Source organism: Thermobia domestica, chromosome 18, assembly GCF_964235325.1.
Source record: "Thermobia domestica chromosome 18, izTheDome1.hap1.1, whole genome shotgun sequence".
NCBI lineage: Eukaryota > Metazoa > Arthropoda > Insecta > Zygentoma > Lepismatidae > Thermobia > Thermobia domestica.
The window spans coordinates 140,637,170-140,663,158 of NC_137471.1; the positions used below are offsets into that span (position 1 = coordinate 140,637,170).

Here is a 25,989-nt window from a genome sequence, read left to right on the forward strand (position 1 = left end):
CTAATTAGATTAATTAATATATGTTTAAATGACTCCCAAAGTAAAGTACGGGTAAGAAAGTTTTTGTTCACGAGCTTTCACGTCGAGAATGGCCTGAAACAAGTAGATGCTTTGTCCTGGAGTACGCTATAAGGAAAATCAAAGATAGCAACCAGGGCCTAGAGTTGAAAGGTATTCACCAGGTTATGGCGTATGCTGATGATGTAAATTTAATAGAGGATGATAGGAGAACAATAGAAAGAAATGCAGAGGATTTATTAAACGCTTGCAGTAACATCGGTTTAGAAGTAAATGTAGAGAAAACTAAATACATGGAAGTTCGTCGGGATCGTAATACGGCAAATTGTGGATACGTTAAAATATCAAATAATACTTTCGACAAACTGGATACTTTCAAGTATCTAGGATCAATATTAACAGACGAAAACCATATTAACGAAGAAACTAAATGTCAACTAAAAGCATGGAATTCATGTTATTTTCAGTTCAAAATCTTTTGTAGTTGCGAATTCTGTCGAGGAATTTACAGCTTAAAATACAGTATATAAAACGATAATCATGGCCATTGTTCTGTATGGTTGCGAAACATGGTCGCTTACTCTGAGGGAAGAACATAGACTGAAAGTATTTGAGAACAAGATTCTGAGACGAATATTCGGACCCAAGAGGAACGGGTATGGTGAACGGCGAAAACTTCATAACGAGGAACTGCATAAATTATATCGTTTACCAAAAATTGTTAGGGGTAGGAGACTAAGGTGGGCAGTTCATGTAGCTGGAATGGAAGAAAGTAGGAACGCTTTCAAAGTCTTAATTGGAAGACCAATCGAAAGACGATCATTAGGAAGACCTAGGTAGAGATGGGAGGACAATATTAAGATGGATCTCGCAGAAATAGGAATACAGAGTAGAAACAGGATCCAGTTGGCTAAGGGTAGAAGTCTGGAGAGCTTTTGTGTACGCGGCATTGAACCTTCGGGTTCCATAGGCCATAGAGTAAGTTAGCTGGTTAGTTAATCGTTTGTCAATTAAGAAGCTATAGAGGATGAAAGCACAGTTTAAAGCGGGATTTGAATCACTGTAATGCGTTTGTTGCGGTTTCACCTTGGAAACTCGTTGTTATTTGTTGAAATGTAGCGTTCCTTTTCAGCGCTGAGGCTACATGAGACGTCCACTTCAAGATGGAGTCCGAATCATAGTAACCGGAACCTCGTATACCAAAGACATACGCGCTATCTGCTAGAGTAGAGAGGAAGGCTTTATGATCTCTGTTGAACAAGTACTTCACAGACTCTTTTATCCAATTTATCGGTCGTTGAATCGGGTAGGTGTTTGAAGACAACCATTAATTGCATTATTCTTTGTAACTGTAAATCCGCAACTTAAATTCTAGTCAGTAGTACACTCCACTTGAAACAGCTATAAATCCCCATCAAACCGACAGATCAGTGCCGCCTATCAGTACATTTCACTGTTACTATTCCTTATATACTATATATATATATATATATATATATATATATATATATATATACTAGCGGAATGTCCATTCTTCGCACGGGAAAATTACATTTCATTTCATTTTGTACATAAAGTGCCGAGTTTGGATTTAAATGGCATTCGAAGTGTCACTGTTTGTCTCATTGAGCCCGAAAACTATGGATTCGATGCTAATATCGGTCATTTTCGATTATTTTTATATATTTCCCCCCTCTCCCAAGTTGCGGGGCTGAATTTGGATCTAAACAGCTCCGTCAAACTGAAATGGTAGAACCCATCCCAGACCCGAACCTCATGTATGTTGAAAATTTGATCGAGATCGGTCGGGTGGTTCAAGCGACGTGAAGTCACAAATTGACTTGTGACTTTTCTGACTTACATATATATATATATATATATATATATATATATATATATATATATATATATATATATATATTTGGTCTAGGAATTAATTCGTGCGGTTGGTACGCACACATTGAAGCTGTAGTACAAACACAAAATACATAAATACCTTAAGAAAAATATTGTCCATCGCTAGCCACCACTTTCGCCCATCTGTCAGGCAATGTACGGATTCCGTGGCGAAAGAAGTCCTCATCCTTGGAAGCGATCCAGTCAGAGACCCATGTTTCGATATCTTCTGAAGAAGTAAACCGCTGTCCAATCAAATAGTTGTTCATGCAATTGAACAAGTAGTAGTCCGAAGGAGCAACGTCTGGTGAATACGGCGGGTGGGGTAAAACTTCCCATCCGACATTTTCTAAATAGGTTTTGACCGGTTTTGCGACATGTGGGCGAGCGTTATCATGTTGAACAATAAGTTTATCATGTCTGTTCTCCCATTCTGGTCGTGTTCTGGCCAGAGCTTGCTTCAAACGCATTAATTGTCGTCGATAACGTTCTCCATTCATAGTTTCACCCGGTTGCAGCAGCTCATAGTACACCACACCTTTCATATCCCACCATATGCACAGCATAACCTTTGCACAGTGAATATCTCGTTTTGGTTGTGATGGACCTGGTTTCACCCAGGCCTTTTTTCGTTTAGGGTTTTCGTAATGGATCCACTTCTCATCACCCGTAATAATTCGATGCAGAAACCCCTTTCTGCTCTGTCGTTGAAGCAGCAATTCGCAAATGGTTTTTCGTCTTTCAACGTCTCTGTCTTTCAATTCATGTGGAACCCAATGTGACATCTTTTGAATCATTCCCATGGCTTTCAAGCGTTTGGAGACTGTTGTTTGATCAACGCCTAATGCTGCTGCAAGTTGTTCCTGCGTTTGACACGAATCCTGCTCGAGCAATGCTGTCAATTCTTCGTCTTGAAATTTTTTTGGCTGTCCAGCTCGCTCTTGGTCTGCCAAGCCGAAATCACCACTTCTAAACCGTGCAAACCACTTCTGACACGTTCGCTCAGCTAGAGCATGGTCACCATACACTTCCACCAAAATACGATGACTTTCAGTGGCACTTTTCTGCATGTTAAAGTAATGCAGCAGGACACCCCGCAAAAACACTTTATCAGGCACAAATTGCGCCATGTTCACTTAACTACAAACTGGTGTGGTTGACGCTTTAATCCACTGCTCTATACTACGAACGATACGCGATGACAGGGGTTTGCAACACATGTGTGGATACACGGAACTGTCGGACGCTCCGTTCGTTGCGCCATCTCTTGTCCACCCGCACGAATTAATTCTTAGACCAAATATATATATATATATATATATATCTCGCTGCATGCTTGTTTTCATTAAATATTTTTATTACGTTAGAATGCAATAAAAAGTCTAGCAAAGCCGGTCCATAAGGAAAGGGGAATCTCGATAAATGTCGGGGGCTGTTATTTTATTATTTTGTCTTTTTTTTTTTAAATTTCCTTCATTCATTAATTTTTATTTTTCAAGTTTAAAATTCCTACATTGACAAAATGAGCACAATTTAGAGGTTTTTTTTTTTTTTTTTAAAGATTAAAAGTATGCTATTTCGATGACAACAATAAAGATTATATGAGTCTGTTGGTAGTACAGGAATTTTAACAACTTTTGAATTGTTACTTGACTCCTTTCATAAAAACGGAGTTGGCAACAGTAGAGGCTCATGAAATGTATGGGTGGTCCTGGTTCAGGGTCAAAAAACGTAGCAACTCATATTTGTTTAGGCGTTGCTAATCACATTAAATCAGCTGTTCATATGCGGTACGGTTGATGAACTATCTACAGATTTTCAAGAAGCCTATAATTTACAGGATATACGGGTAATATAGTAGAATAGTTTTAAATTGCCAAGAAGATTATAAGCTTCGTCAATGTGAGTCTTACTAAAACAAGTCGTAAGGTGCTAATAGGAAGAAAGATATCATATTGTTTCAGAATTCATAACGATCCAAAGCATTAACCACGTATGCCTATTTCTTTTTTAAGTTTACCTCAGAATATTCAATTGCAAAATCAAGAATAATAACACTTTTAACATTGAATGGTCCAAGTCAGCCTTTTCCACACTGCGGTCCCCTTTTAGAGGTTACAATACATGTGAAGGACTTCTTGCACTATATACGGTTAATATTTATATTTCTTCCCTATGTCACTACACTGCCTATGTCAGTATATATACTAACACCGAGAAGAAATATAAATACTAACCGTATTATATGGGTGTGGGTGTGGTAATTCAGTAAAATCATTTGTAAATTATCTGGAGGAACCTGCACTTTTCACACTTGTAACAACAAAAGGTATGGGAAGGGTGCAGGGGGAAGAATGTATGTACCACAGAAAATAACTTAGTCAAGGGTTTTTGACGAAAGAATACCGAGCAAGAATTTCTCATTCCCTCTTTCCTTTTCAAGTTAACTATTATTTTAAAAGATTTTCGTTTTAAAGTACGTATTTTACAAATACGTACATCAGTCTCTCCACGCTTTTTTGCTCTGAAAATAATAATAATAATAATAAATTGGAGTATAAATAAGTTCTTGTAAATCGAATATCACTTCTCACACAAATTGATTTAATATTAATTCGATCATTTAACTTAAAATGGTGTATTTCACCTCTGTGTGTGCTTTTCTCAGATTGGGTTTGCGGACCCAGGTTGGGAAAGGCTGGTCTAAGTGAATTAGTTACGTGCGTGAAGGATGTAATAATGATAGGATACCATATAGGTTCAGTGCAAGGAAACGCGACTTGAGGGCAGGTACGTGGAGTTGTTGAGTTGAGTTGATTTTAACGTCCCTTTTAGCAGCGAGGTTATATAAGACGGGACCTACTGATTAACGTGGAATCCGAACCACATGAGGGCAGGTACGATAGTTCCTCTGGAAATGAATGAATGAATATATAGATAGGACTAAATACATAGTAGCAGTCAAAAATGTATTTAAAATGACAATATAATGATAATAATAATAATGTATACGAGGTAAATAATAAGCAAGGAAATTATGTGGATTGTTGAAAATTCGTATTACTAATACACACTGTGAAATCTTTGCACTAGCGGTGGAAATCTTTATTCTACTATAGATAGTAAATTATCATTAGCAGTATTGTCTCCCTTACTTGTCAATATTTATTAACCTTGCTTCAGCCAATAGTTCCAATAAACACTGTAAACACAATGTTCTAATTAGAAGTCTGCGCCGCCGCGGTTATCCATATCAATATACAAGTAGGTTTAGTGCGTATATATATATATATATATATATATATATATGTGTGTGTGTGTGTGTGTGTGTATGTGTGTGTGAGTGGGGGGTGGGTGTGGGTGTGGGGGGGTGTTTGTTTGTTTGTTTATTTGTTTGTTTGTTTGTTTTTGTTTGTTTGTTTTTTGTTTTTTCACGGACGACAGTTAAATTTGCGGATACTCTCAAAAGAACAAGAATTTTTGTAATAATTGTTCCAAGCACTATTAATTATTAACTTATTATATTAGTAAAGTGTATGTAGCATCACTTCGGGTCAACACCGAAAGTGTTTCGTTGTATTCTTTTCTTCGCTTTTTCTTTCCCTTATATATATAAATTTGTGTTAAAATGCCTCATTCTTCTCTCTCGATGACCTCTTATCTTGTTACTTTTGCGTTTTGAACGTTTGATTGTTAGGCAGGTTGGTGGTTCAGTACCAAACTTCCCTATTCACTGACGCTGCACTTTGATGACATTTCCAAACCTGATAAAACACTTCGAAACGTACTTAGACTGCTCGAACGTTAAGCGTGCACCTCCCATTTTCTTATCTCACTAACCGTGCTGATAGTACTGACATCTGTTGAGCGAAAAACCGTACTACAACATAACTTAAATTTCAGAACAATTGTCAATGCCAGTATCCTGATATAGGATGACAAAGAGTGTATACGTGTTTCTGGTAAACTCATATATGTATGTATGATTTTCAAAATTACAAAATGTGTATTATGCCACATGCATTACAAGAAAATCATAAAATTCTATTCAAAAATCCGTTAATTATATGAAGATTGACTCATGGATATACAACGTTACCGGTATTAAGAAAAGCAATAGAAATAAAATTACTCGATAACACATTGAATAGAGAGGAACATTTGAAATTCAGTGAAATTTAGAATATAATTGGGTGAAAATCTGCCTTTTTCCGCCTATGATGATAACTAAAATTAAAAGTGTTCATAAAAAGCAGTATATTATATGAATATAAAATTCAGGCATTAAACGTTAAATATCTGTAAGATCACCTTCAGCGATTCCCAGGTGTGAGAGGCAGGGAAGACTAACATTAGTTAAGTTAATTGTAAATACTTACTTTTATGGATACATTTATCAAATTAATAGTAAAATTATGAAAATTAATGTTAACAGCGGTGCCTGTAATATATAATTGAATCAGTCATTTCGAAAAGACCACATATCCACCAAAATAATTGTTAAGGAGAAAGAAAAAACTTCGGATTGCAATCTCGACGTGTACAATGGCATCGATGATATTGAGGCAATAGGGTATGATATGTAACATAATGTCACCATACTATTGGTCTTTTCACAGGGGATACGCGTTTCTTCGCGTACGTCTCGACTTTGCACTAAAATGAAAACGTGGTGGGGATGGACATATGGCCTTGTCGCAGTGACTGATTCAATTATACTTTACGTGCAACCACAGCGTAACTTATGGTTAAAACAGGTGACGGATTGCTTTCGAAAGCACAATGTGTTGTAGTCTCATGTCGTTGAATTTGCAGTTTTTCTGATTTGTTCAAACACAGTCACGGCGGTGTGCTAATAGTAATAAAAATGAACGTCGCTAGGGAGGCTTAGACCCGTGTAGTGCCATTCCGCTAGGAAAATTTTGATAAACTGCGTATGCTTTTCAAATATTACTAGTAGGCTGAAAGAAGTGGATCTCTTCCCTTACTAGAGCTGACCCTTGGTCTGTATACAATAAATACAATATTGTGTACACAATATATATATATATATATATATATATATATATATATATATATATATATATCGCACCTTTTTAAGAAAAGTGACACAAGTCAAAAACCTAAGGTCCAAGTTCGTATCCCTCGCGAGAAAACTGACATAACTCGCAATTTGTTTTAAAGTTATTTTATAATCACAAATCTTTTCCTTTTATTGTAAGGGGGCCGCGGTGGCTCAGTGGTAGAGCGTTCACCTCTGTTGCTTGGGGTCCCGGGTTCGATCCAAGCCCACGCCAAGTGTGCAGGGGTTTCCTCGGGGTTCTTCCGTTTCCTCCCACTTTCTTCATTCCACGATTTCATTCATTACTCATCATCACCGTCTCCTTTAGCCTAACCGGCATAAGCGTGGGACGTAAAACTCAAAGATTTCATTTCATTTTTTATGTGTAAAAGTGTTGCAAATATATATTTAAAATTGTCCCAAAATCAGAGTGTATTAGAACAAAAATGACAAAGTTCGTGTTATGTCACTTTTCTCGAGAAGGTGCGACATACGATTTTATATATATATATATATATATATATATATATATATATATATATATATATATTATACATTTGTATTAAAATGTACGATTGTTACATCGTATGGCGATGTTTTTAACTGATTTATTATTGTCTTTTGTTTCTGATCAAGATACATTAAAACGGTATGTTACTAATATACGATTATTGTACGTAGTTTATTCAAAGTTTTGATTTCTCTGATCTCTAACGTTGATGTGTGCCCCTATCATTTAATTTTAGTATAGGTTACGTGGGTGTGTGTGTAACTTAATTTTAAAAAAAATCTGTTGAATTGAAAACTTCAGGAAAATTTATATTTCAAGTCAGGGAAGATCAGAGAAATTAAGACTGCGATATCTGTAGAAACCCTACAAGGATCCCTTATATCTAAATTGGTTGATTGATTAATAGTAGTATATAATTCTTGAAATTCTTTTTGTGTATAGACAAGGAAATCAAAATTTCTGAAGCGAATAGGAGCAAATTCGCGTTATTTATTTTAGTAATAAATTAAGAGATTTTTTAAATAAGTATTGTTATTATGACTAACAGTATCTGGTTTCTTTTTCAAAGAAATGTGATGTCTCGAGGCTTCCGAGGAAGCACTTCCACCGATTTCTCACATCCAGAAACAACATCAGCGACAGCTTCAAAAGAAAAGCCTCGGTGTGAGACAAGTTCCAATAGACCAGATTCAAATTATGAGGATGAATGCGATTTACAGATGGTCGCAGAAACTAGAAATGAAAGTGAAAGAAAGAAACCCAGTCAAGAAGAAACATGTCAGGTAGGTCATCTTTATATGGTAGGCAAGAACCATGCCAAAACTAGACTTCATGATTTCTAGTAATGTGTACTACATTCTGAAATTGACCGAATATTTGTAAAAAAATATCTATTGTACAAAACTCTTATAAAGCACTACCTTCGAAGTAAGTATTCTCCATTATTATTGACCTTGAGAGCACGCGTCGTACATATCTGTACTTCTGCCGAGTAAACATGCTTTCATACAGCTGAGCAGATATAAGCATACAGGACAAACTATTTCTCACCCTCTCTTGAATTAACATTGTCCCCTTTTTGTGGTTATAGACGACTTTTCGCTGGTAAATCGTGACTACATGACCCATCCGCTAATGCACCCCAGTTAACTGGAGCAAGTGTGTCACTCCATTGTGTGGAAACAGTTCGTCGAAGTATGTCGAAGCAAGGTGTGCTGGAATTGTAAAAAGAGGTCATTATTTTTGGCTGTTTCCATTGGTACGCAGAAAATGAAGTTTCTCGATTTGTTGGTGTATCGAAGCGGACTGTTCAATGTTTGTACAAGGAGAGGTTCCATATGTGTCGTGTGAATGGAAATGGTATCGGAACTGTTGTCGCAAAAAGCTTCTAACCAACAGTAACCACCGACGATTTTCATTCCTGGTGGAGGCAAATTTGATAGGAGTTGCTACAATCTTTGAATGCAGATCCATCCCAAACAATTCCAAAAGACCTTTTCGAAGAGAACTTCATGCAATGGATATTTAGTATCAAGCACCACTTGTCACTGCACGTCTTCAGTGGGAGTTCAGAGAACAGACACTGACCTGTAGCGGACTAGAAATGTGTAAAATGATTTGATGATTGTTTTGTTTCCTTTTCAATTGTGAGGGCGTCGAGTACACTGAGGGCTTAAATGAAGTGTTTTAACCATAGTTTGTACAGTGAGTGTTTCAAGTTGGAAGAGGTGTGTGGTGGTGTGAAATACATGACTTGGGCATGCTTATACAGGGACTATGAACATGAACCAACCTTTTGTCATTTTTCCAGCATCCTCATTATAAGAGCCTCACATACTAAAAGTAATACAAAATTTACCATTTTTCTTTTGCTTATTTTTCATAAGTGAAAGGAGATAATGAAATGCAAGTGACCACAATCATAGATAATATTATTCTACACAGAATATATGAACCTAAAGAATTTTCAGTGTTACCATCCATAGAAATTACAGTGTTGCCAGAATAACAATTCCCCCAAAATCTAAGTTAAGGCAGAGACTAGAGGAACGAACTCAACTGCATTTGATTTTGTATCATGTTGTCGTGGAGCTACTTTTTAAATAATAGCTGTATTTAATTTGTAATAAACAAAATAGTTTTAACATGCGGTTATTAAAATTAAATAATAATGTTAAAACAAAATTAAAATGATACCAGGTATTAGTAAAGTTCTGCAGTGAAATGACGGATTTTTTCGTCTCTGTTTATCATTCTTCCGCACCCTCTCGCTGGTCAAGTGGCTACTACATATACCTTGGGCGTATGTAGTCCCAGGTTCGATTCCTTTGAATCGTGCTCCAATTACAACGTATTACTACAATTACAACACGTATTACTTGTTTCCTAAACCCCAAAATTTACTCAATCGCTTAGTTCATCTTGGCCAAAGCAGTAAAAAGAAGGATGCGCATTTTAAAGGAGGTAATCAGAAATGATCTTGGTTTTGAGTGTACACGTATCTTACATGAGGTTTATACATGGATTGCAAGAATCTGTTTTGGATTTCTAATTTCGAATATGTTTTACTGTATGAGTTTCCAAAATACTTTCGTGGGAGCGGTCCCGGGTTCGATTCCCAGTGGTGACACTCGTTCGAAAAGGTGTAAAAGCTTTTTCAGGCAAGCCATCCTGAGTGAGATTTTCTTGGGTTTTTCTCATTCACACCAGGCAAATGCGGGTATGATACCTAATGTACAGGTCCCAGGCCGCTTCTTTCTTTCCCTTTCCTCGAATAATGTGATCGCTGAGAGATATCATCTCTCATATGTGACGGGCTAACATGGCCATAGATGCCGACAGCCCAGAAAATCTAATTCCTAATCCTATTCTTAATCCAGGATACTTTTCATTGCGCGTATAACACATTGTTTTTATGTAGAACGAAATAGTAACTTGGCCACTCACAATTGCATGGGAAATGCCTTTTAAGTTAAACGGATGATCAATTTACGAATAAAAGGAATAGCATCTTAATCAATACGAGGCAGGCAAGGGGGAGGGGGTTGTAGCTAAATGATTAACATACAAATAATGCAGTTTATAATAAAACGTGGTTAGGTATGTGCCTGAATTAAGCGGTGGTCAATTTTAACGTATTCTATATATACTAATAAAACGAGAAAAAACAACTGATTTTTTATTTTACACGCCAAATCCTCTATAGGTATTAATTCTAACGCAAAGTTTTCTATATTACAATCGTATAAGGTGCTTTGTATATGGACACAGGATTGTCTAATTATAGCAGGGGTCTGTGGTACAACCCACGTGGCCCGAGTGGAGAACACCGACCTCGAGAGTGAGTGGCTCTTCTGGATGGCGTAGTGGTTAACTCATCGGCACGGTATGCCGGAGGTCCCGAGTTCGAGGCCCGGTCCAGTTAGTCACTTTTTCCACTCTTTTTGTGTTATAGAATTCGCAGCTATAGAGGATTTGATGTGAAAAAAAAAAAAAATGGTTGTTTCCTCCTCTCATTAGTATATATGAAATTAAAACCATCTTAAGGTGCTCGGGATATGGACACAGAGTTGTCCAATCATACCAGGGGGCTCTGGTATGAACTAAGTGGTCCGAGTGAAGAACACCGACCTCGAGAGTGCAAGAGTGAAGCTGTTCTGGGAAGCGGACTGGGTGGCATAGTGGTTAACGCGTCGGCACGATATGTCGGAGGTCTCGGGTTCGAATCGCGGTCCAGTCAGTCACTTTTTCACTCTTTTCGTTAGCGTATTCCTTTATTTAGCGCGTCTAACATTTAATTTCATATTACACTTCTTCGGTGTTCCGTGACATCTTCCTCAACACATCCGGCAACCCACGTGCAATCTATCTTACTCCGCAGAACTTCATCGTCTACTATTTTATATGCATCGTAAACAATCACTTGTTATTCACAGCAACATCAAAACACTTATTAATGTGATAATGTAAATTTCTTGCACTAGAAGCATCATCATCGGATAGTGTTATTGGTGTGGAAAAATTATGCAGAAAGTCTTTCATGAATACTTATGTAGTTTTGTGGTACTTAGTGCGATGAAAAGAAAATCAAATATAATTTTGTCTAACAAGACAGACTTTAGAAACTTACTCGACGATTCAGCCCACCCAAATCATGTTTATCTCATACTGCTACTAATAATAATATCATTATGTCAGCTCGAGATCTTAAAAAAATAAATTAATAATAATTTATTTATTTAAAAAGTTATAAATAAATAAATAAAATGGTTCCGAATTCAGGTGTCAAAATTGCAAAATTTGCCATATCTTATCATGGTCCTAGTATTCGAACTAAGGTACTTTGGATCTCCATTGCCAGTCCGCCTCACACGTTATTACTGCTGTAAAAGCGTCCGAATTTTGGTTATGTTTTGGTGTTTCTGATACTGTAGTGTCCTTAGTTGCTAACACAGATTAATAAGTGTGATTAGTATTATAAGTTTTTGTTTAATACGTAGACATGAAATCTGTAAAAACCTGATCGTGTCATTTGAAAAATTATAACTATATTGGACTGGCAATACAGTTAATCTATTGTATTAGCGAAAAAATGAAATGAAATATTTCAGTTTGTCGTCCCACGGATATGCGAGCCAGGCTAAAGGAGACGGTGATGATGAGAAATGAAGGAATGAATAAACTGGGAGGAAACGAAAGAACCCCGAGGAAACCCACGCACACGGTGTTTGTCCAATATAAAGTCCAATTGGCGCGAGCTGGGATCGAACCAGGGACCTCAAGCAGCAGAGGTGAACGCTCTGCCACTGCGGCCCCTATTGTATTAGAGAGTAAGTCAAACTACGTTAACCTGTCATATTTGCATGCTACGATATTTCAACGTTTTTGTGTATTTGTTTTACCAGAATGTTTCAAGATTAGTGTTGTAAAATTTCCGGAAATTTTGAAGCGTCTGGGAAAAGAATCCCTCCCCCTTTTTTTTCCGGAAAGGTTGGAGAATTTGAAAAAAAAAGTAATTGGTAATTCAGGTAAACACTGCAAAGGAAACAGGAACCGTTAGTTGGTAAATTGAGTTTTTCTCTAGCGAAAATCCTGGTTATGTATCTTTTAGAACTCTAACTAAGATGATGATACAAGATGAATGTGTAACGTATTAGAGTTATTTTTTATTTCCTTGGTTTTCAGTTGAGCTCCCAATCAATAAAGGTCCGTGTACAGGATAAACTACTGCTGGTGCCTTTACCTACGTCTAGTGGTCAGCACTACACGATTGGTTGGCTAGCAAAAGCTGCAGCTCAACGGTATTTCAGGTTAGTATTTCGTTTACTTGCTTATTTTCCCATTTAATAGTATTCAGATGATCAGTGTTTCATACGAACAATGATGTTCTATAACATGGAAATAGACAGTTAAGTATACGAAAACTTTGACTTGTTTCAGTGCAAACTTACGACTTGGTCAAAGATAGCGCAGTTCTCATATTAGGAGCAGTGGTCACGCAAATATGAATTTAAAATAACAAGATTTGCTTTTTTAAAAAAATAACCAACCAAAGGTCTTCGGTTGTAGAAATGATTGTGATTGGTGGAATGAAAATGTAAAAGTAGATGGGGGATCCGTAAAAGACCTACGGACAGGACGTTGTCCACCACAAATTTCCATGGCTTGGGATCGAACCAGGAACCTTTCACATCAGAGGTGAGCGCTCTTCCACTAGGCCACCGCGCCAGCTTTTGCAGTAGTTGTCATTACTGTTTAGAATTTGAAGATGAGGGAAATTCCCACTCTTAATTTGTTTTAGATTTAGTGTAGACATAGAATTTCTTCCACTAGATAAAATAGAACTTTTTAATAGTTCAATATCTAACGAGTTCAGCGCTGGAAGCAAAAGAGTACATTTATTTTTCCACAGTCCGCAAAAGATGCGGTCTGAATTTCTTACACGAGGCGTTCAACTTGGAATTTAGGTTATGTAGACTAAATATCAGTAAGTAGGACATCCTCATCGCCAAGTGGCTGATGCGTGTGCTTTTTGTGCTCGTAGTGCCGGGTTCGATTCTCATTGTGTATATTGGGGAGCACGGTGGCTCAGCGGTAAAACACTTATCTCTGGTGCGTGGGGTTCCTGGTTCGATCCCCGGTTAAGTTAGTTTGTGGTGGACAACAGCGTATCCGTGGGTTTTCCCGGGGTACTCCCCTTTCTTCTCATTTTCTCATTCCACCAATTCTTTCATCATCATTCATTTGCCTTAATCATCGTCTCCCTTGGCCCAAAGGGTATAATCGCGAGATGTTAAACTGAAAGATTTAATTTCTTATTGAGTATATTTGCCTCGGATACAAACCTGAATCATCGTTCGGATTTCAGTTGACAATAGATCCTATCAAATATACGAAGTGCGTTCGAGTTCTAAAGTCTCTCTCTTGTTTTTTTTTTTTTTTTTTCGACACATTACATAAATTTGTAATCACAAACTTGTGATATAGAAATCGCTACCGTGCAGCACCTGTAATTCCTACAGTCATTCTAGAGTGAATACTATTTTCGTCATTACAGATATGAACGTACAAGAATAACGTGTGATGACCCGTTTTCGTCACCTTTGTGGTATAGCACCTATCGATCTTCATCGACAACTCAATTGAGGCATGTAAGGAAGGGGTAATGGATATGAGAAAACAATACACAAAGAGTGGAAAAGTGCATAACTGCACCTCAACTCGAATCGGAATCTTCGACATACTGTGCTGATGCGTTAACTACTACACTACCCAGTCCGCTCCCAGAAATCACACATTCTCCCACTCGTGGAATCTGTGTTCTTACACTCACACCATATGGTTTGTACCACAACTTCTTGTACATCAACTTCATCACGCTTACCATCAAAGATTTTACATGCAGTAACAAGTTAGTTAATCCCGGGTTAATGTTAGACAAAGGTAACGTACATTCAAGCAGTCAATGGCAAGATGCGGACAAATCTTGAAAATGAGTTATTTATTCAAATTTCTTGAAACTTATTTTTTAAGATTATATTGACAAGCGCGGCTGAAAAGCGTAACAAACATTTTAAATAGAGGGTAAAGGAAAATCTATTCCAGGAAAAATGGTCTTTATCCATAGCCCCAGGCTTTTACATAGTCTGAGATAGAATCGGGAACCCCTCACAGGAGAGGTGATTGTCCGTGTTTCGTTAATGACAATTCCAGTTTAATTAGAATATTATTATTTGTATGAATTACAAATGGCTTCCTGTACTAATAGGAATAAGAAATTCTAATGGACTTTCTGTGGAAAATGTAATGCATCCATACCAATTTGTGTTAATTTCAGAATGGAAGGAATTCAGCCAACATTGTGCTTATTAACGAAGGACGGAGCATATCTATCAGAAGATGATCCAATATCCATAATCAGTAGCCATGATGAAGTTGAAGGATCCGTTACGTCATGGAACTTACCTCCGTTAAGTCAAAGATACATCGAGGCATGCGGAAGTTTGTGCAAAGGTAGATAATAAGGTTTCAAATTTTCTGTTTTAGGTTGTAAATCATTTAGATTATAATTTAATTTTGTTTAAATCCACAGTTCAGACATACAGGGCGGACATAAAGTCTTTCCCTGATAATAAACAGTAATAATAAGAAAACAAAGGATGGTAGAAGCATACGGTCTGATAACGTCGCTTGTATGATATTTCAAGATTTGCCACAGCCTGTGCTGCCATCTAGTGCAACGGACCGCAGCGCAACAGTAATTTGTTTTAAAATGGCGTCAGTACAGCAGAAAGCGAAGTTGTGTTGTGGTATCATAAAACAAAATCTCCCGTCACACTTCTGGAGAAAGTGGTGCAACAGGAAGTGTTTTAGATCTTGATAGAAGCGGTAGACCGAATGTTAGTGAGTAACGTATGGAACGCTGTTCTTTTTGCTTTAACCCGAAGCCCACGGAAATCCTTGCATTGCACATCGCATAAACTGGACATCCTGAAGTCAACTGTGTTAAAAATTTTACACAAACTTTTGAAGTTATACACATATAAGGTGCAGATTGTTCATGCGTTAACACAAGAAGACCTTTCTCAATTCCTAAGTTTCGCATGTGACATCGCATTGGCAGCTAATGGAACACATGTGGAAATTCTCTAAATCAAGTTTAAAACACTTTTAGAGTTTTCCTATTATTTGTTATTAATGTTATCTATGTTATTAAAGACCAAAAGAGAGTCTTTGTGTCCACCCTGTATATTATTCTGTAATATGCTAATCCGGACAACCTTGACAGCTAGTAGTAAGCAATCTTGGAAGTAAAGTATGTGAAATAAATAAATAAGATAATTCTTCTTTCCACGTGCATATTAAATTATATAAGTAACAAAACATTCCCTTCTTTCAGATGTTGATTCTTATATTCTGAGCTGTATGGATTCGTGTCAGACTACGCGCATACTAAATATGGCGGAACTTGGTCTTCAGTCGTCAGAATTCTGTCCCGTGTTTCGTGCTATTTATCGACAGAGCTCTTTGAAAGAACTGAATCTTTCTGGAAATGTAATCTGGGATGAAGGAATCAAGGTAATTCTTGTAGAGGCGCACTAAATATTTCAGTTGTAATATACAGTTTGTTAATGACTTAATTATTATCGAGCGTGTGATTCTTTGTACCAGGTAATGAATAAAAATTTACAACGAATTGTGTTATGTATAATAAATGACTTAGCTACAGGCGTTTTAAAATGTTGATATTTTAAAAACCCTATAGCTTCGAAGAATGTGTTACTGCTATCTTAATTTTCAGATACTATAAAATAATTCCACACTATACCATTTCATTCCCTTAGAATAGATTATAACTTTCCTTTTTGGAAATTCGTTTGTTTGGAAATTCATGTAACTTAACTGTTAATTCCAATATCAAGTGTCTTGTCCTGTCCTCAGTTCTTTCAGCTAATATACAACATAAAGTGATACAAGTTATATATATATAAACTGTATAATACCTGATAAATTATGTATGATAGCACACGAATGCTAATGTTGGAATTACAGCCACATTACTGGATTTCCAAACAAGAAACACGTTCGTTTAAAATGGCGTACCATACGTTTACAGAAATGGAAGAGAATATTCTAGTGGTGCTGTCATAGAACTTGACATGGTTGTTAAAGCCTGTCTATTCCATCTGTGCCCTCGGAAAATATGCGAACTATACTTCGGCCCAACCCCAGGGTGGGTAGATGAAACCCTCTCTTTGCTTATTTCTCATTCAGTCGTTTGGTCTCGGCGAATGAAGATCGTAGGCTACTTAAAGTAGCTAACAAGACAGAGCACAGGTGGATATAAGTCATTGTGACAACGCTTCCGCATCCAACAATTGAAAGATAGCGGCTGCAGCAACTTCTCACTCCTCTTTCGGGAGAGATACGGGAAATCACATATCGATAGCAGCACCAGCAAGGGCACAGTTGGGATAGAAAGGCTCTAGAATGAGCTGAAAAATCATTATTGCAACAAAAGCTAATAAGAAGATAAAGAAGCTCAATTGAAAGTTAGAATGCATGTTTTATCAGAAGGTAATAAATGAAACAAGGTATAACTGTGTAATGGAACTGGGAACAGTCAGTTGTCTTCAATAAAAATTTCCGCGTCATCTAATTTATATTAGCCTGTAAATACATCAGTTAACACAAGTAATTCCAAAGCTTTTAGATAAGATGTCTTTGAACCCATCTCGTAACTTTTTAAATACAATTAACGATAAAAGAGGCACTTTAAATATTGTCATCTCAAAAGCGTACATGTACTCTTGTGCATAAAACACATGATACTTCTTTCGTTTTCTCTACACGAAGCTATTTAGAGTATTCTTTGTTACGTCGAGCTGACTAGTAAGTGTATAAAAACAGATATATCAGCTGCCAATGGTACAAAACTGTTGCCTGGTTGGGCAGTGTGGTTAGATGCATACTTCATTTAATTCGGAGATATGGAAGATAAAATTACCTTTGATATTCTGGCTAAGTAATAGCCTGGCACTGAAATTAAATTAGCTATGATCTTCAAATGAAATTGTTCCAGGTAATCCCAGGGGCAAGGGGAAACCTCGGACCAATTACGCTATTTCCTAAACTACTTATAAAATAATTTCCTATATCATTATTGCAAATTACAAGTAACTGTAACTAACAACTAACTAAAAGAGAATAACTGGCTGACATTTTGTTAGAATTTTTTTAAACAAAAAACTACCTTGTGAATTCGAGAAGCCCCCCTCCCCCCTTCTCCATCCACTGAGATTCTTATGGTTAATATAACAAGTAGTATTTGCATGTGTTACGTGCTAACTAGCTGTAGTGTTTTCTTTGATACTTTGAAAACTTTTTTTTTTAAGTTTTTCTGAATTCTTTTTCAGGATTTATCCAAATCTATTCTATCACTGACTAGCTTATCAACCTTAAATATATCCTGTAACAACATTACTGCAGAAGGGCTGAATTGTTTAGCCGAGACTCTCTCATTAGCAGGCAATTCTAATGGAATTACTCAGGTGAGTTTAGTATATGGACTTCTTGATCGAGATAATGAACGAACATTTTTCAAGGAGTTTTAGAGATCTAGAGCAGCAGTGGCTTCAACTGGCAATAGTTTTCAATACACTGTAAGATCCAATTGATACTAATCTTCTTCTGTTTTTATATAAACACTTTAGTACATTAATGAACACTATTATAACGAAACAAGAAATACAGGGTTAACATAAATGATTCATTCGTTTTGAAAAGGCTATATTTTCAAAAGTATTACACGTTCACACATGTAAGATATATGTGAAGAACCACAAACTCATCAAGTTTATACACCCTCTACAAATGTTCAATATGTGCCCCTTTGTTGACACAACACACGTCCAGACGATTCTCAAGCTCATTCCATACATTTTGTAGCATTGTTCTGTCAATTGTCTGCGTTGCAGCACTGATGCGCTCTTTGAGCTCAACTAAGAATTGCGATAGTGGGAATACGTAAACAAGATCCTTAACGTACCCCCACATGAAGGAGCCGCAGGGTATTAAATCAGGAGATCTGGGAGGCCAGGGGAACAAAACTAGGTCATTCTCACCAATACGCACAATCCAGCGATGCGGGATGTCTCAGTCAGTGGCTGCCCCGTCTTGTCCCCCCCCCACCTCGTGCTGCCACCTGGAATACATAACACAAACTTGGTGACTTTGTGGTTCTTTTCATATATCTTTAATGTGTGTGCGTGTAATACTTCTGAAAATATAGCTTTTTCAAAACAAATGAGTCATTTATGCTAACTGTGTAATATACACTACAAGGTATAATTTTACGCACCAATAAGTGCCTTATCGATATTGATTGATAAACTTTGTCTTTTTCCTTTAATTGAGAATGTTTGCCATTTAAGGCTGACTTGTTTGTTGAATTTCCACCGAGATCGCGTGATATTAGAAAAAAATAAGTAGTTCGGAAAAATGACAACTATGATGAGATTTTCAATGCTGGGATTTCAATCCAGTTCTCATTCAAGATTTTGCAGTGGTAAAACTCAACGTTCAAGTATGTAAATACACGTGAACCACCACGAAAAAAAAAAAAAAAATCATACACTGTGCGTTGACGAGGGAAAAAAAAATGCAGATGCGTTATTTTTATTTTTCCAGAACTCATAATGTCTGAGAAACACAAGCATAAAATTTTAAGATTTGTACGAAATTCAGCACTAATACAAATACGAAATATTGAATATATACAGTAATCTCCTGAATATCTGGCCTAATGTGACGGAAGGACAGGCTGGATAACAAAAAAAGCCGGATAGGCTGGAGTTTTATGAATTCATATCTTTGACTCACCAATATCAGAAGACAAAGTTTCTATACCAAAACTTACTGTTATAATACAGTACGTACTTTCTCACTACTTATTTGGCTCTGCGCTGGTAGTTTATAAAGGTTTATGTACTGCAATGCACGTTTCAAGAATTTATTAGAGAGAAAGTATAATTTATTAGAGAAAAAGTAGGTTCAAGAATACGTACAGTATATGTAAACCGATCATATTTTAACATAAATTCTGTAATGCCTAATTTAAATGCAGAAAACATAAACAGAACATTAACATAAATCGTAGGCCTAATTCCTAATAAAATTGACTCGAGCTGATTTTACAGTATACTGATATGAAAACGTAGCCCTAAGATAAGAGTCAAAACTTACAGTTTTTAGTTTTTGAAAAAGTCTAAACTTGTATTTTGCGCACGACGCCCACTTCCAATGCGTTGGCAATGTTACCAATACAACGCCTTCTTCATTCAACTACGATAAAAGAAAACTAGGTCGGATACTCGGGAGTCTACTGTATAATTCGATTCCATATATAATATGGAAAGTGTTGTAGATAATGCAGGAGTGTCAATTAATTTCAGTACAATATTTTTGTAATTTTGACATTGTATTATCAAAATATTATCTGATGTAGTTAGAGAATATATAATTATTTGTATGTGTGAGAATGACATGTTTCGTATAATATGAAACACCAGAGATGTTCACCCTCGCGAGGGTGGCCCTCTCGAGGGCATCCTCACCCTCAAGTTCCCTCGCCCACAGTGACGCGAGGGCGAGGACAAGTTTTGGCCACGAGGGCGAGGAGAAGCTTCGATGGCGAGGGTGCGCGAGGGCAAGGAAAAGCTTCGACGAAGAGGGTGAGGGTGCGAGAGGGCGAGGACAAGTTTCGGCAGCGAGAGCGAGGGTGCGCGAGGGCGAGGACAAGCTTCGATGGCGAGGGTGAGGGTGTGCGAGGGCGAGAAAAAGCTTCGACGAAGAGGGCGAGGACAAGCTTCGATGGCGAGGGTGAGGGTGTGCGAGGGCGAGGAAAAGCTTCGACGAAGAGGGCGAGGACAAGTTTCGATGGCGGGGGTGAGGGTGCGCGAGGGCGATGGACAATTCCATTCGCGAGGGCGAGGGCCAACTGCTACTGCGAGGGCGAGGGTGAGTGAGGTCGAAGTAAAATGAACATCTATGTGAAACACAAAACAAAAAAGCAGTAAGGAATACAACTTCTATATATTCGCAGCATGTCTGATGATTGATCGCAACGTAAACTTTGTCAGTCTTACGTGATTCTGAGTCTTCCGCACATGTCTAGTAACATCACAGGTCCAGTTCTCTGAACAAAGTCGAAAATATACATTAATATACAGAAACTATTGTGGTTGTCTAAAGCAGAACTCACTGGTTGTTAGATGAGTCAATGGAGATCGTGGGAAGCCAATAAGCCGGAAATTCTCATGCTGATTTGTCGATGATAAAACGAAAAGTTCATGTAAATAAAGAAACAAGTTAACATTTTTTTCTTGATCGCAGCTCACTCTCCAAACTTTGTCCCATAATAAGTAAGAAGCACGTCCAGAAACTAAGTGTACTAGATTTTTGTAGGAGAAAAAAAAAATAAAAAAATAAAAAAAACCTTTCACATGGTTACATTAGTATATATGTAAATTATTTTTCCACGTAGTCGTCATCCCCCTCGATGCATTTAGTGAGACGAAGGATCAATTTTTTTATGCTTTGGTTAAGGAAGTGTGCCGCCACCTCTTTTGTCCAATTCTTCACCTGCACCTTCACTTCCTCGTCAGTTGAAACCTTTTCTCCCCACCCATGTGCATCTTTAAGGAGGTGAACAAATGATAGTCTGAACGCGCCAGGTCAGGGGAATGCGCAAATCAGTTAAAACCGACGGTCTTCCACTCCTTTGCTCATTGTGCACACCAGTATGACCGTTTTTAAATTCACGACACCGTTTAAACACACTCGTACGATTCATGATTTCTTTGCCATAAACTGATTTGATCTCGTTGAAAATTTCAGACTAAGATTTTCTCTTCACGATGATATAACGGGTAACGCTGCGAATCTCGCACTTGGCGGCAGGTTTTATCGACAGCTTTCACGGAAGACGTTACTGTGGCCACTGATGCGTGATTGGGCTCGCTGGAGAGGCTAGGAGATAAGTTACACGGCAGTGTGACCAACATAGCAATAACAAATTTCTTCTGCCCGCGAGGGCCCTAGTACATTTATTTTGTGAGCGTGCCTCGTATGATAAAAACAAAGTTTACCACACAACAAATAAGAATTAAGAAAACGAAATTAAAATAAATAACACAGTTAATACTCATTCTCTGCCACATTGAAAAATGGCGTGTTGCAAGAGCTAAGAGTTCTTCATTTGTTTGAGATGTAATTGTTTAACCAATGCCTTTTGAATATTTATTGTTCTTCGTAATATGAGTCAAAAGGAAGAAAAGACAATTTGAATGAAAAGCAACCGGGAAAAGTATAGTTGTTTTTTTAACATTATACATACAGGCTGTCCTATTAATGCGTACAAAAAATTTAAGGGTAGATAGCTGATGTCAAACCAAAAAACAGTCCTCTTCAGCTTTGGCCGAAAGTGTGGGAAAATGAACTTTAGAGATCTATATTTTCACTATCCTAAACTATAGAGCAGAAGCGGTATGGTCAAGTTAAAGACATCGAATGTGCTCCATCCAAAAATGCTTATGCCGCAATCGTGAAACCCGTGAGCAAGGAATTCCCCAAAAGAAGTGGGAAATCCTCGTTCAATTTTCTTGCGAAAGAGAGGTCTACATTAGCGTGTTCGAAGACTATAAAAACAGCAACAGTAATTCGTTATCGGCAATGGGATATCTTCAACGAATTCAACATGGCGCGGGAATTTTTGTAATTACCTATGCAATAGGAATTGGCGTGAGAACATGATTGAAAAGAGGGTGCAGTAACCAAAAACATAAGGAATATGAGAAACTACTAAAAAGAGCATGCACATGAGGAAAAGTGCATACTAATCAGCGTGCAAGTTGTGCAACATGGGTGTGCAACTTGGAACAGTGGGCGGGCCAGTCGCAGAGCACTAAATGGCGTCGCGGGCCTCACTGTAGGTATATCATTTTTACGGCAATTGAATAGTATAGTGTTAAATAATGGAACATGTTCATCGTAATTTACAACACAATAACACAAAACAAATGTTATACTGGTGACCAAAATATTACTCACTAAAGAGGAGCAGAATAATGTATTTAGAACTTTGTCGGTACATCTAGCAATCCTTATACCGAGAGAAATTTTCCCCAAGTACCTGCGCTTGCCAAGTGCTTGTCTTCAGGGCGTTACCACGTTTCGCACTGTGTGATCTATGGGAAATTTCCAGTTCACTCTTAACAGGTTTTGTAAAAAAGAAAAATTATAATAATACAATTTATTATAATATGGTTTTTAATAACTGACCAGCGGGCCGAGAGAGGGTTAGGCGAGCCGCATATGGCCCGCGGGCCGGCTGTTGTACAGATGAACCAAAATAACGTTAAACTGTGGTTGATGCAACTAATGGGTGGGTGGGAATAAAAAGGAAGCTTGCTTTCTTCGTATGGAGAGAGAGAAATCGTCCAGGCAACCCAGAAGATAGTGGCACCGAAATACCAATTGATTTCGTTCGAAGAAAAGAAAGAAAAAAAAGCAAGGAAAGCAAGCATTGATATAACACCTTTCCTTAAACACTCATTTGCTTGGAATGTAGTTATAGGTGGTACTGAAAAAACTTACTGGGAAAGGCAACAAAACTAACGAAATTGTGAAATAATAATAATAATAAGTTTTTTTTTTTTTTTTTTGCTTACTACCATTACACACAACCTTATACACACACAGAGAACGTCTGTTCCAGCAAGATTCGAATACGGGGCTCTGTGAGTGGAGTGGAGTGATGTAAACCTTCCAATCACGCGGGAGTCTCACAAATGTGTAGTTGTGTTTAATTGGGGTAGTGTCTTAGACGTCTTTTCACTTTTGTTGGATTCAAGTAAACAAGCAGCTAACTTGTGACGTGCAACTTACAACACCGAGGTGGCAAAATTTGTTCTGAAAGAAACAGATTGCAATCGTCGTATACTGTTGTTAAACGCGCCTAGAACAGAAGCTCTGTATGTCTGTAAGACGTTAATGAAACAGGTTATCTTTAACGACACGAGACACAAAATATGCCTGACCTAACTGAATCATGTGCTTCTATAATCAGTAACATTTTGGCCCGATTACAGTGCAGTGCTGTGGTTTTCATTGTGTGAATGGTGTACTATTTAAATTTTGTGATTCGAACGAAAGGGTAGTGACGTATTCTGTGCTACAAGATGAATGAGTACTCGTTTAGTGAGTTAGCCGATAAGCACCTAATTTATGGATGTACTGAAGGTAACCCGTTGGCAGCCCAACGTTTATACCGTGAGACGTTCCCAAACCGTCGGGTTCCAAATGATCGGACATTTGTTTTCATTGATAGACGTATCAGGGAAACAGGTAGTTTCCGTGGAAACGCGGATCGTGGAAGACCACTTGAAGTGCTTCGACCAGCCGACGAGGAAAGGATTCTTAACCAAGTAGCACGGCAGCCAGAAATCAGCACACGTCAAGCAATTACAACAGAAGGCGTATCCCACAATATTATTTGGCGTTTGTTTCATGAATAGCTGTTATATCCATTGCTCTTGAAATGAGAGACTATTCACGACGACGAAGATTTTGTCGGTGGATACTAACAAAGTGCACGCGCATCCCAATGTTTCCATCCTTCATTCTTTTCACAGATGAAGCTGGCTTTACGAGAGATGGCGTCGTAAACCTACACAATCGCCATTTCTGGGCCAAGGAAAATCTGCATCAAATTGTCGTAGACCGCCACTGGAGACAATTTAGCGTAAACGTGTGGGCAGGCATAATCGAAAACCAACTTTTAGGGCCATGTTTCTTCCCAGGGCGTTTAACTGGTGAGCTGTATCTCAATTTTCTACAGCATGAACTTCCACAACTTCTAGAGGATGTACCTCTGAAAGAAAGACGTTCCGTGCGGTTCATGCACGATTGGGCTCCTCCTCATTTACAGAGGCAAGCTCACGAACATCTTGATGTTGCATTTCCAAACAGATGCATAGAAAGGAGTAGTTGATATGCATGGCCTGCTCGTTCTCCCGATTTAAATCCATTGGATTTTTATTTGTGGGGACATGGTAAGGAAATAGTTTACGCAAAGGAAATTCATGATATAGACGATCTGAAACGACGTATCCAGGCTACTTTCCAGTCGATTCGTGATACATCCGAAGTACTCGATAATGTTCGTCAGTCATTGCTGCGTCGTACTTATGCGTGTGAGCCAGTTGGTGGAGAACATATTGAGAACATACCACGAGTACATAGGAACGACTAAGGTGGATATTGGAAACATGGAACAGCAATTTTGCAAATTGAACTTGTTTATTGTGAGTACAATGCAGCTATAGTCTAGCCCTATATATTTCGTTTATTTTACCACATACTGGATACACATTTCTTTTCATTTTTGTATTTACTACGGTGTTCATGTGCATGTTCTTTTTAGTAGTTTCTCATATTCCCTATGTTTTTGGTTACTGCACCCTCTTTTCATTCATGTTCCCACGCCAATTCCTATTGCAGGTATACACACACTCTGCTGCTGCTATTCGCCTCGAATGGCCCGCCTCTCTCATTTATGGTAACTAAACCATATGTTTTTACCTCTTACTGATGTTGCAGTTATGCAACCCCACATAGCTAATTACAAAATTCCGCGTCATGTTGAACCCGTTGAAGATATCCCACTGCCGACAACGAATTACTGTTCGCTGTTTTTATAGTCTTCGAACCACGCTAATGTAGACCTCTCTTTCGCAAGAGAATTGACGAGGATTCTCCACTTCCTTTGGGGAATCTCTTGCGCACAGATTTCACGATTACGGCATAAGCATTTTTGGATAGAGCACATTCGATGTCTGACTTAACCATACCGTCTTTGCTCTATCGTTTAGGATAGTGAAGATATAGATCTCTATAAAGTTCACTTTCGCACACTTTCGGCAGCCTATATCTCCGAAACTATGGATTTTTGGCCAAAGTTGAATAGGACTTTTTTTCTTGGTTTCACATCAGCTATCTACCCTTAAATTTGTTGTACGCATTAGTAGGACAGCCTGTATATAGAACTGGGGATTTGTAAATCGTGACATGGAAAATCTGGAAAACTGAAGAAATTTGTGCTCGCCACATAAGTGGAAACCCTTATATGTACCATATATTTTTCACGTAGATATTGGTAATTAATAGGGCAACCAACTTTATGCTTTATACAGCTGTATATTATGCTTTATTTTTCCTTACACTATGCCTTATTATGCTTTTTTTTATAAAAAAATTATGCCTTAATATGCTGTTCCTTGAATTATACTTCATTTTTACCCATTTCTATTACATATGTTTTATTTTACTCCTTTTTATTACACAAGCATTAAAAATGTATATAAAACTATTCACTTTTCCCATTAAATATTATCTCATTTTGTGCAGTTTTCCTTAAGCGATATTTCGAATAAAATACATGTAC

General features: G+C 37.7%; 1 protein-coding gene across 1 annotated transcript in view; it reads left to right on the forward strand.

Moving 5' to 3' along the window:
- Window positions 1–25,989, forward strand: part of LOC145675775 (tonsoku-like protein) — a 149,531-nt gene that overhangs the window by 117,108 nt on the left and 6,434 nt on the right. The window contains exons 18-22 of the mRNA XM_081746456.1: window positions 8,056–8,269; window positions 12,672–12,796; window positions 14,824–14,999; window positions 15,886–16,064; window positions 17,903–18,037. Of these exons, the coding sequence (XP_081602582.1) occupies window positions 8,056–8,269; window positions 12,672–12,796; window positions 14,824–14,999; window positions 15,886–16,064; window positions 17,903–18,037 (829 nt within the window). The remainder of the gene's footprint in view (window positions 1–8,055; window positions 8,270–12,671; window positions 12,797–14,823; window positions 15,000–15,885; window positions 16,065–17,902; window positions 18,038–25,989) is intronic.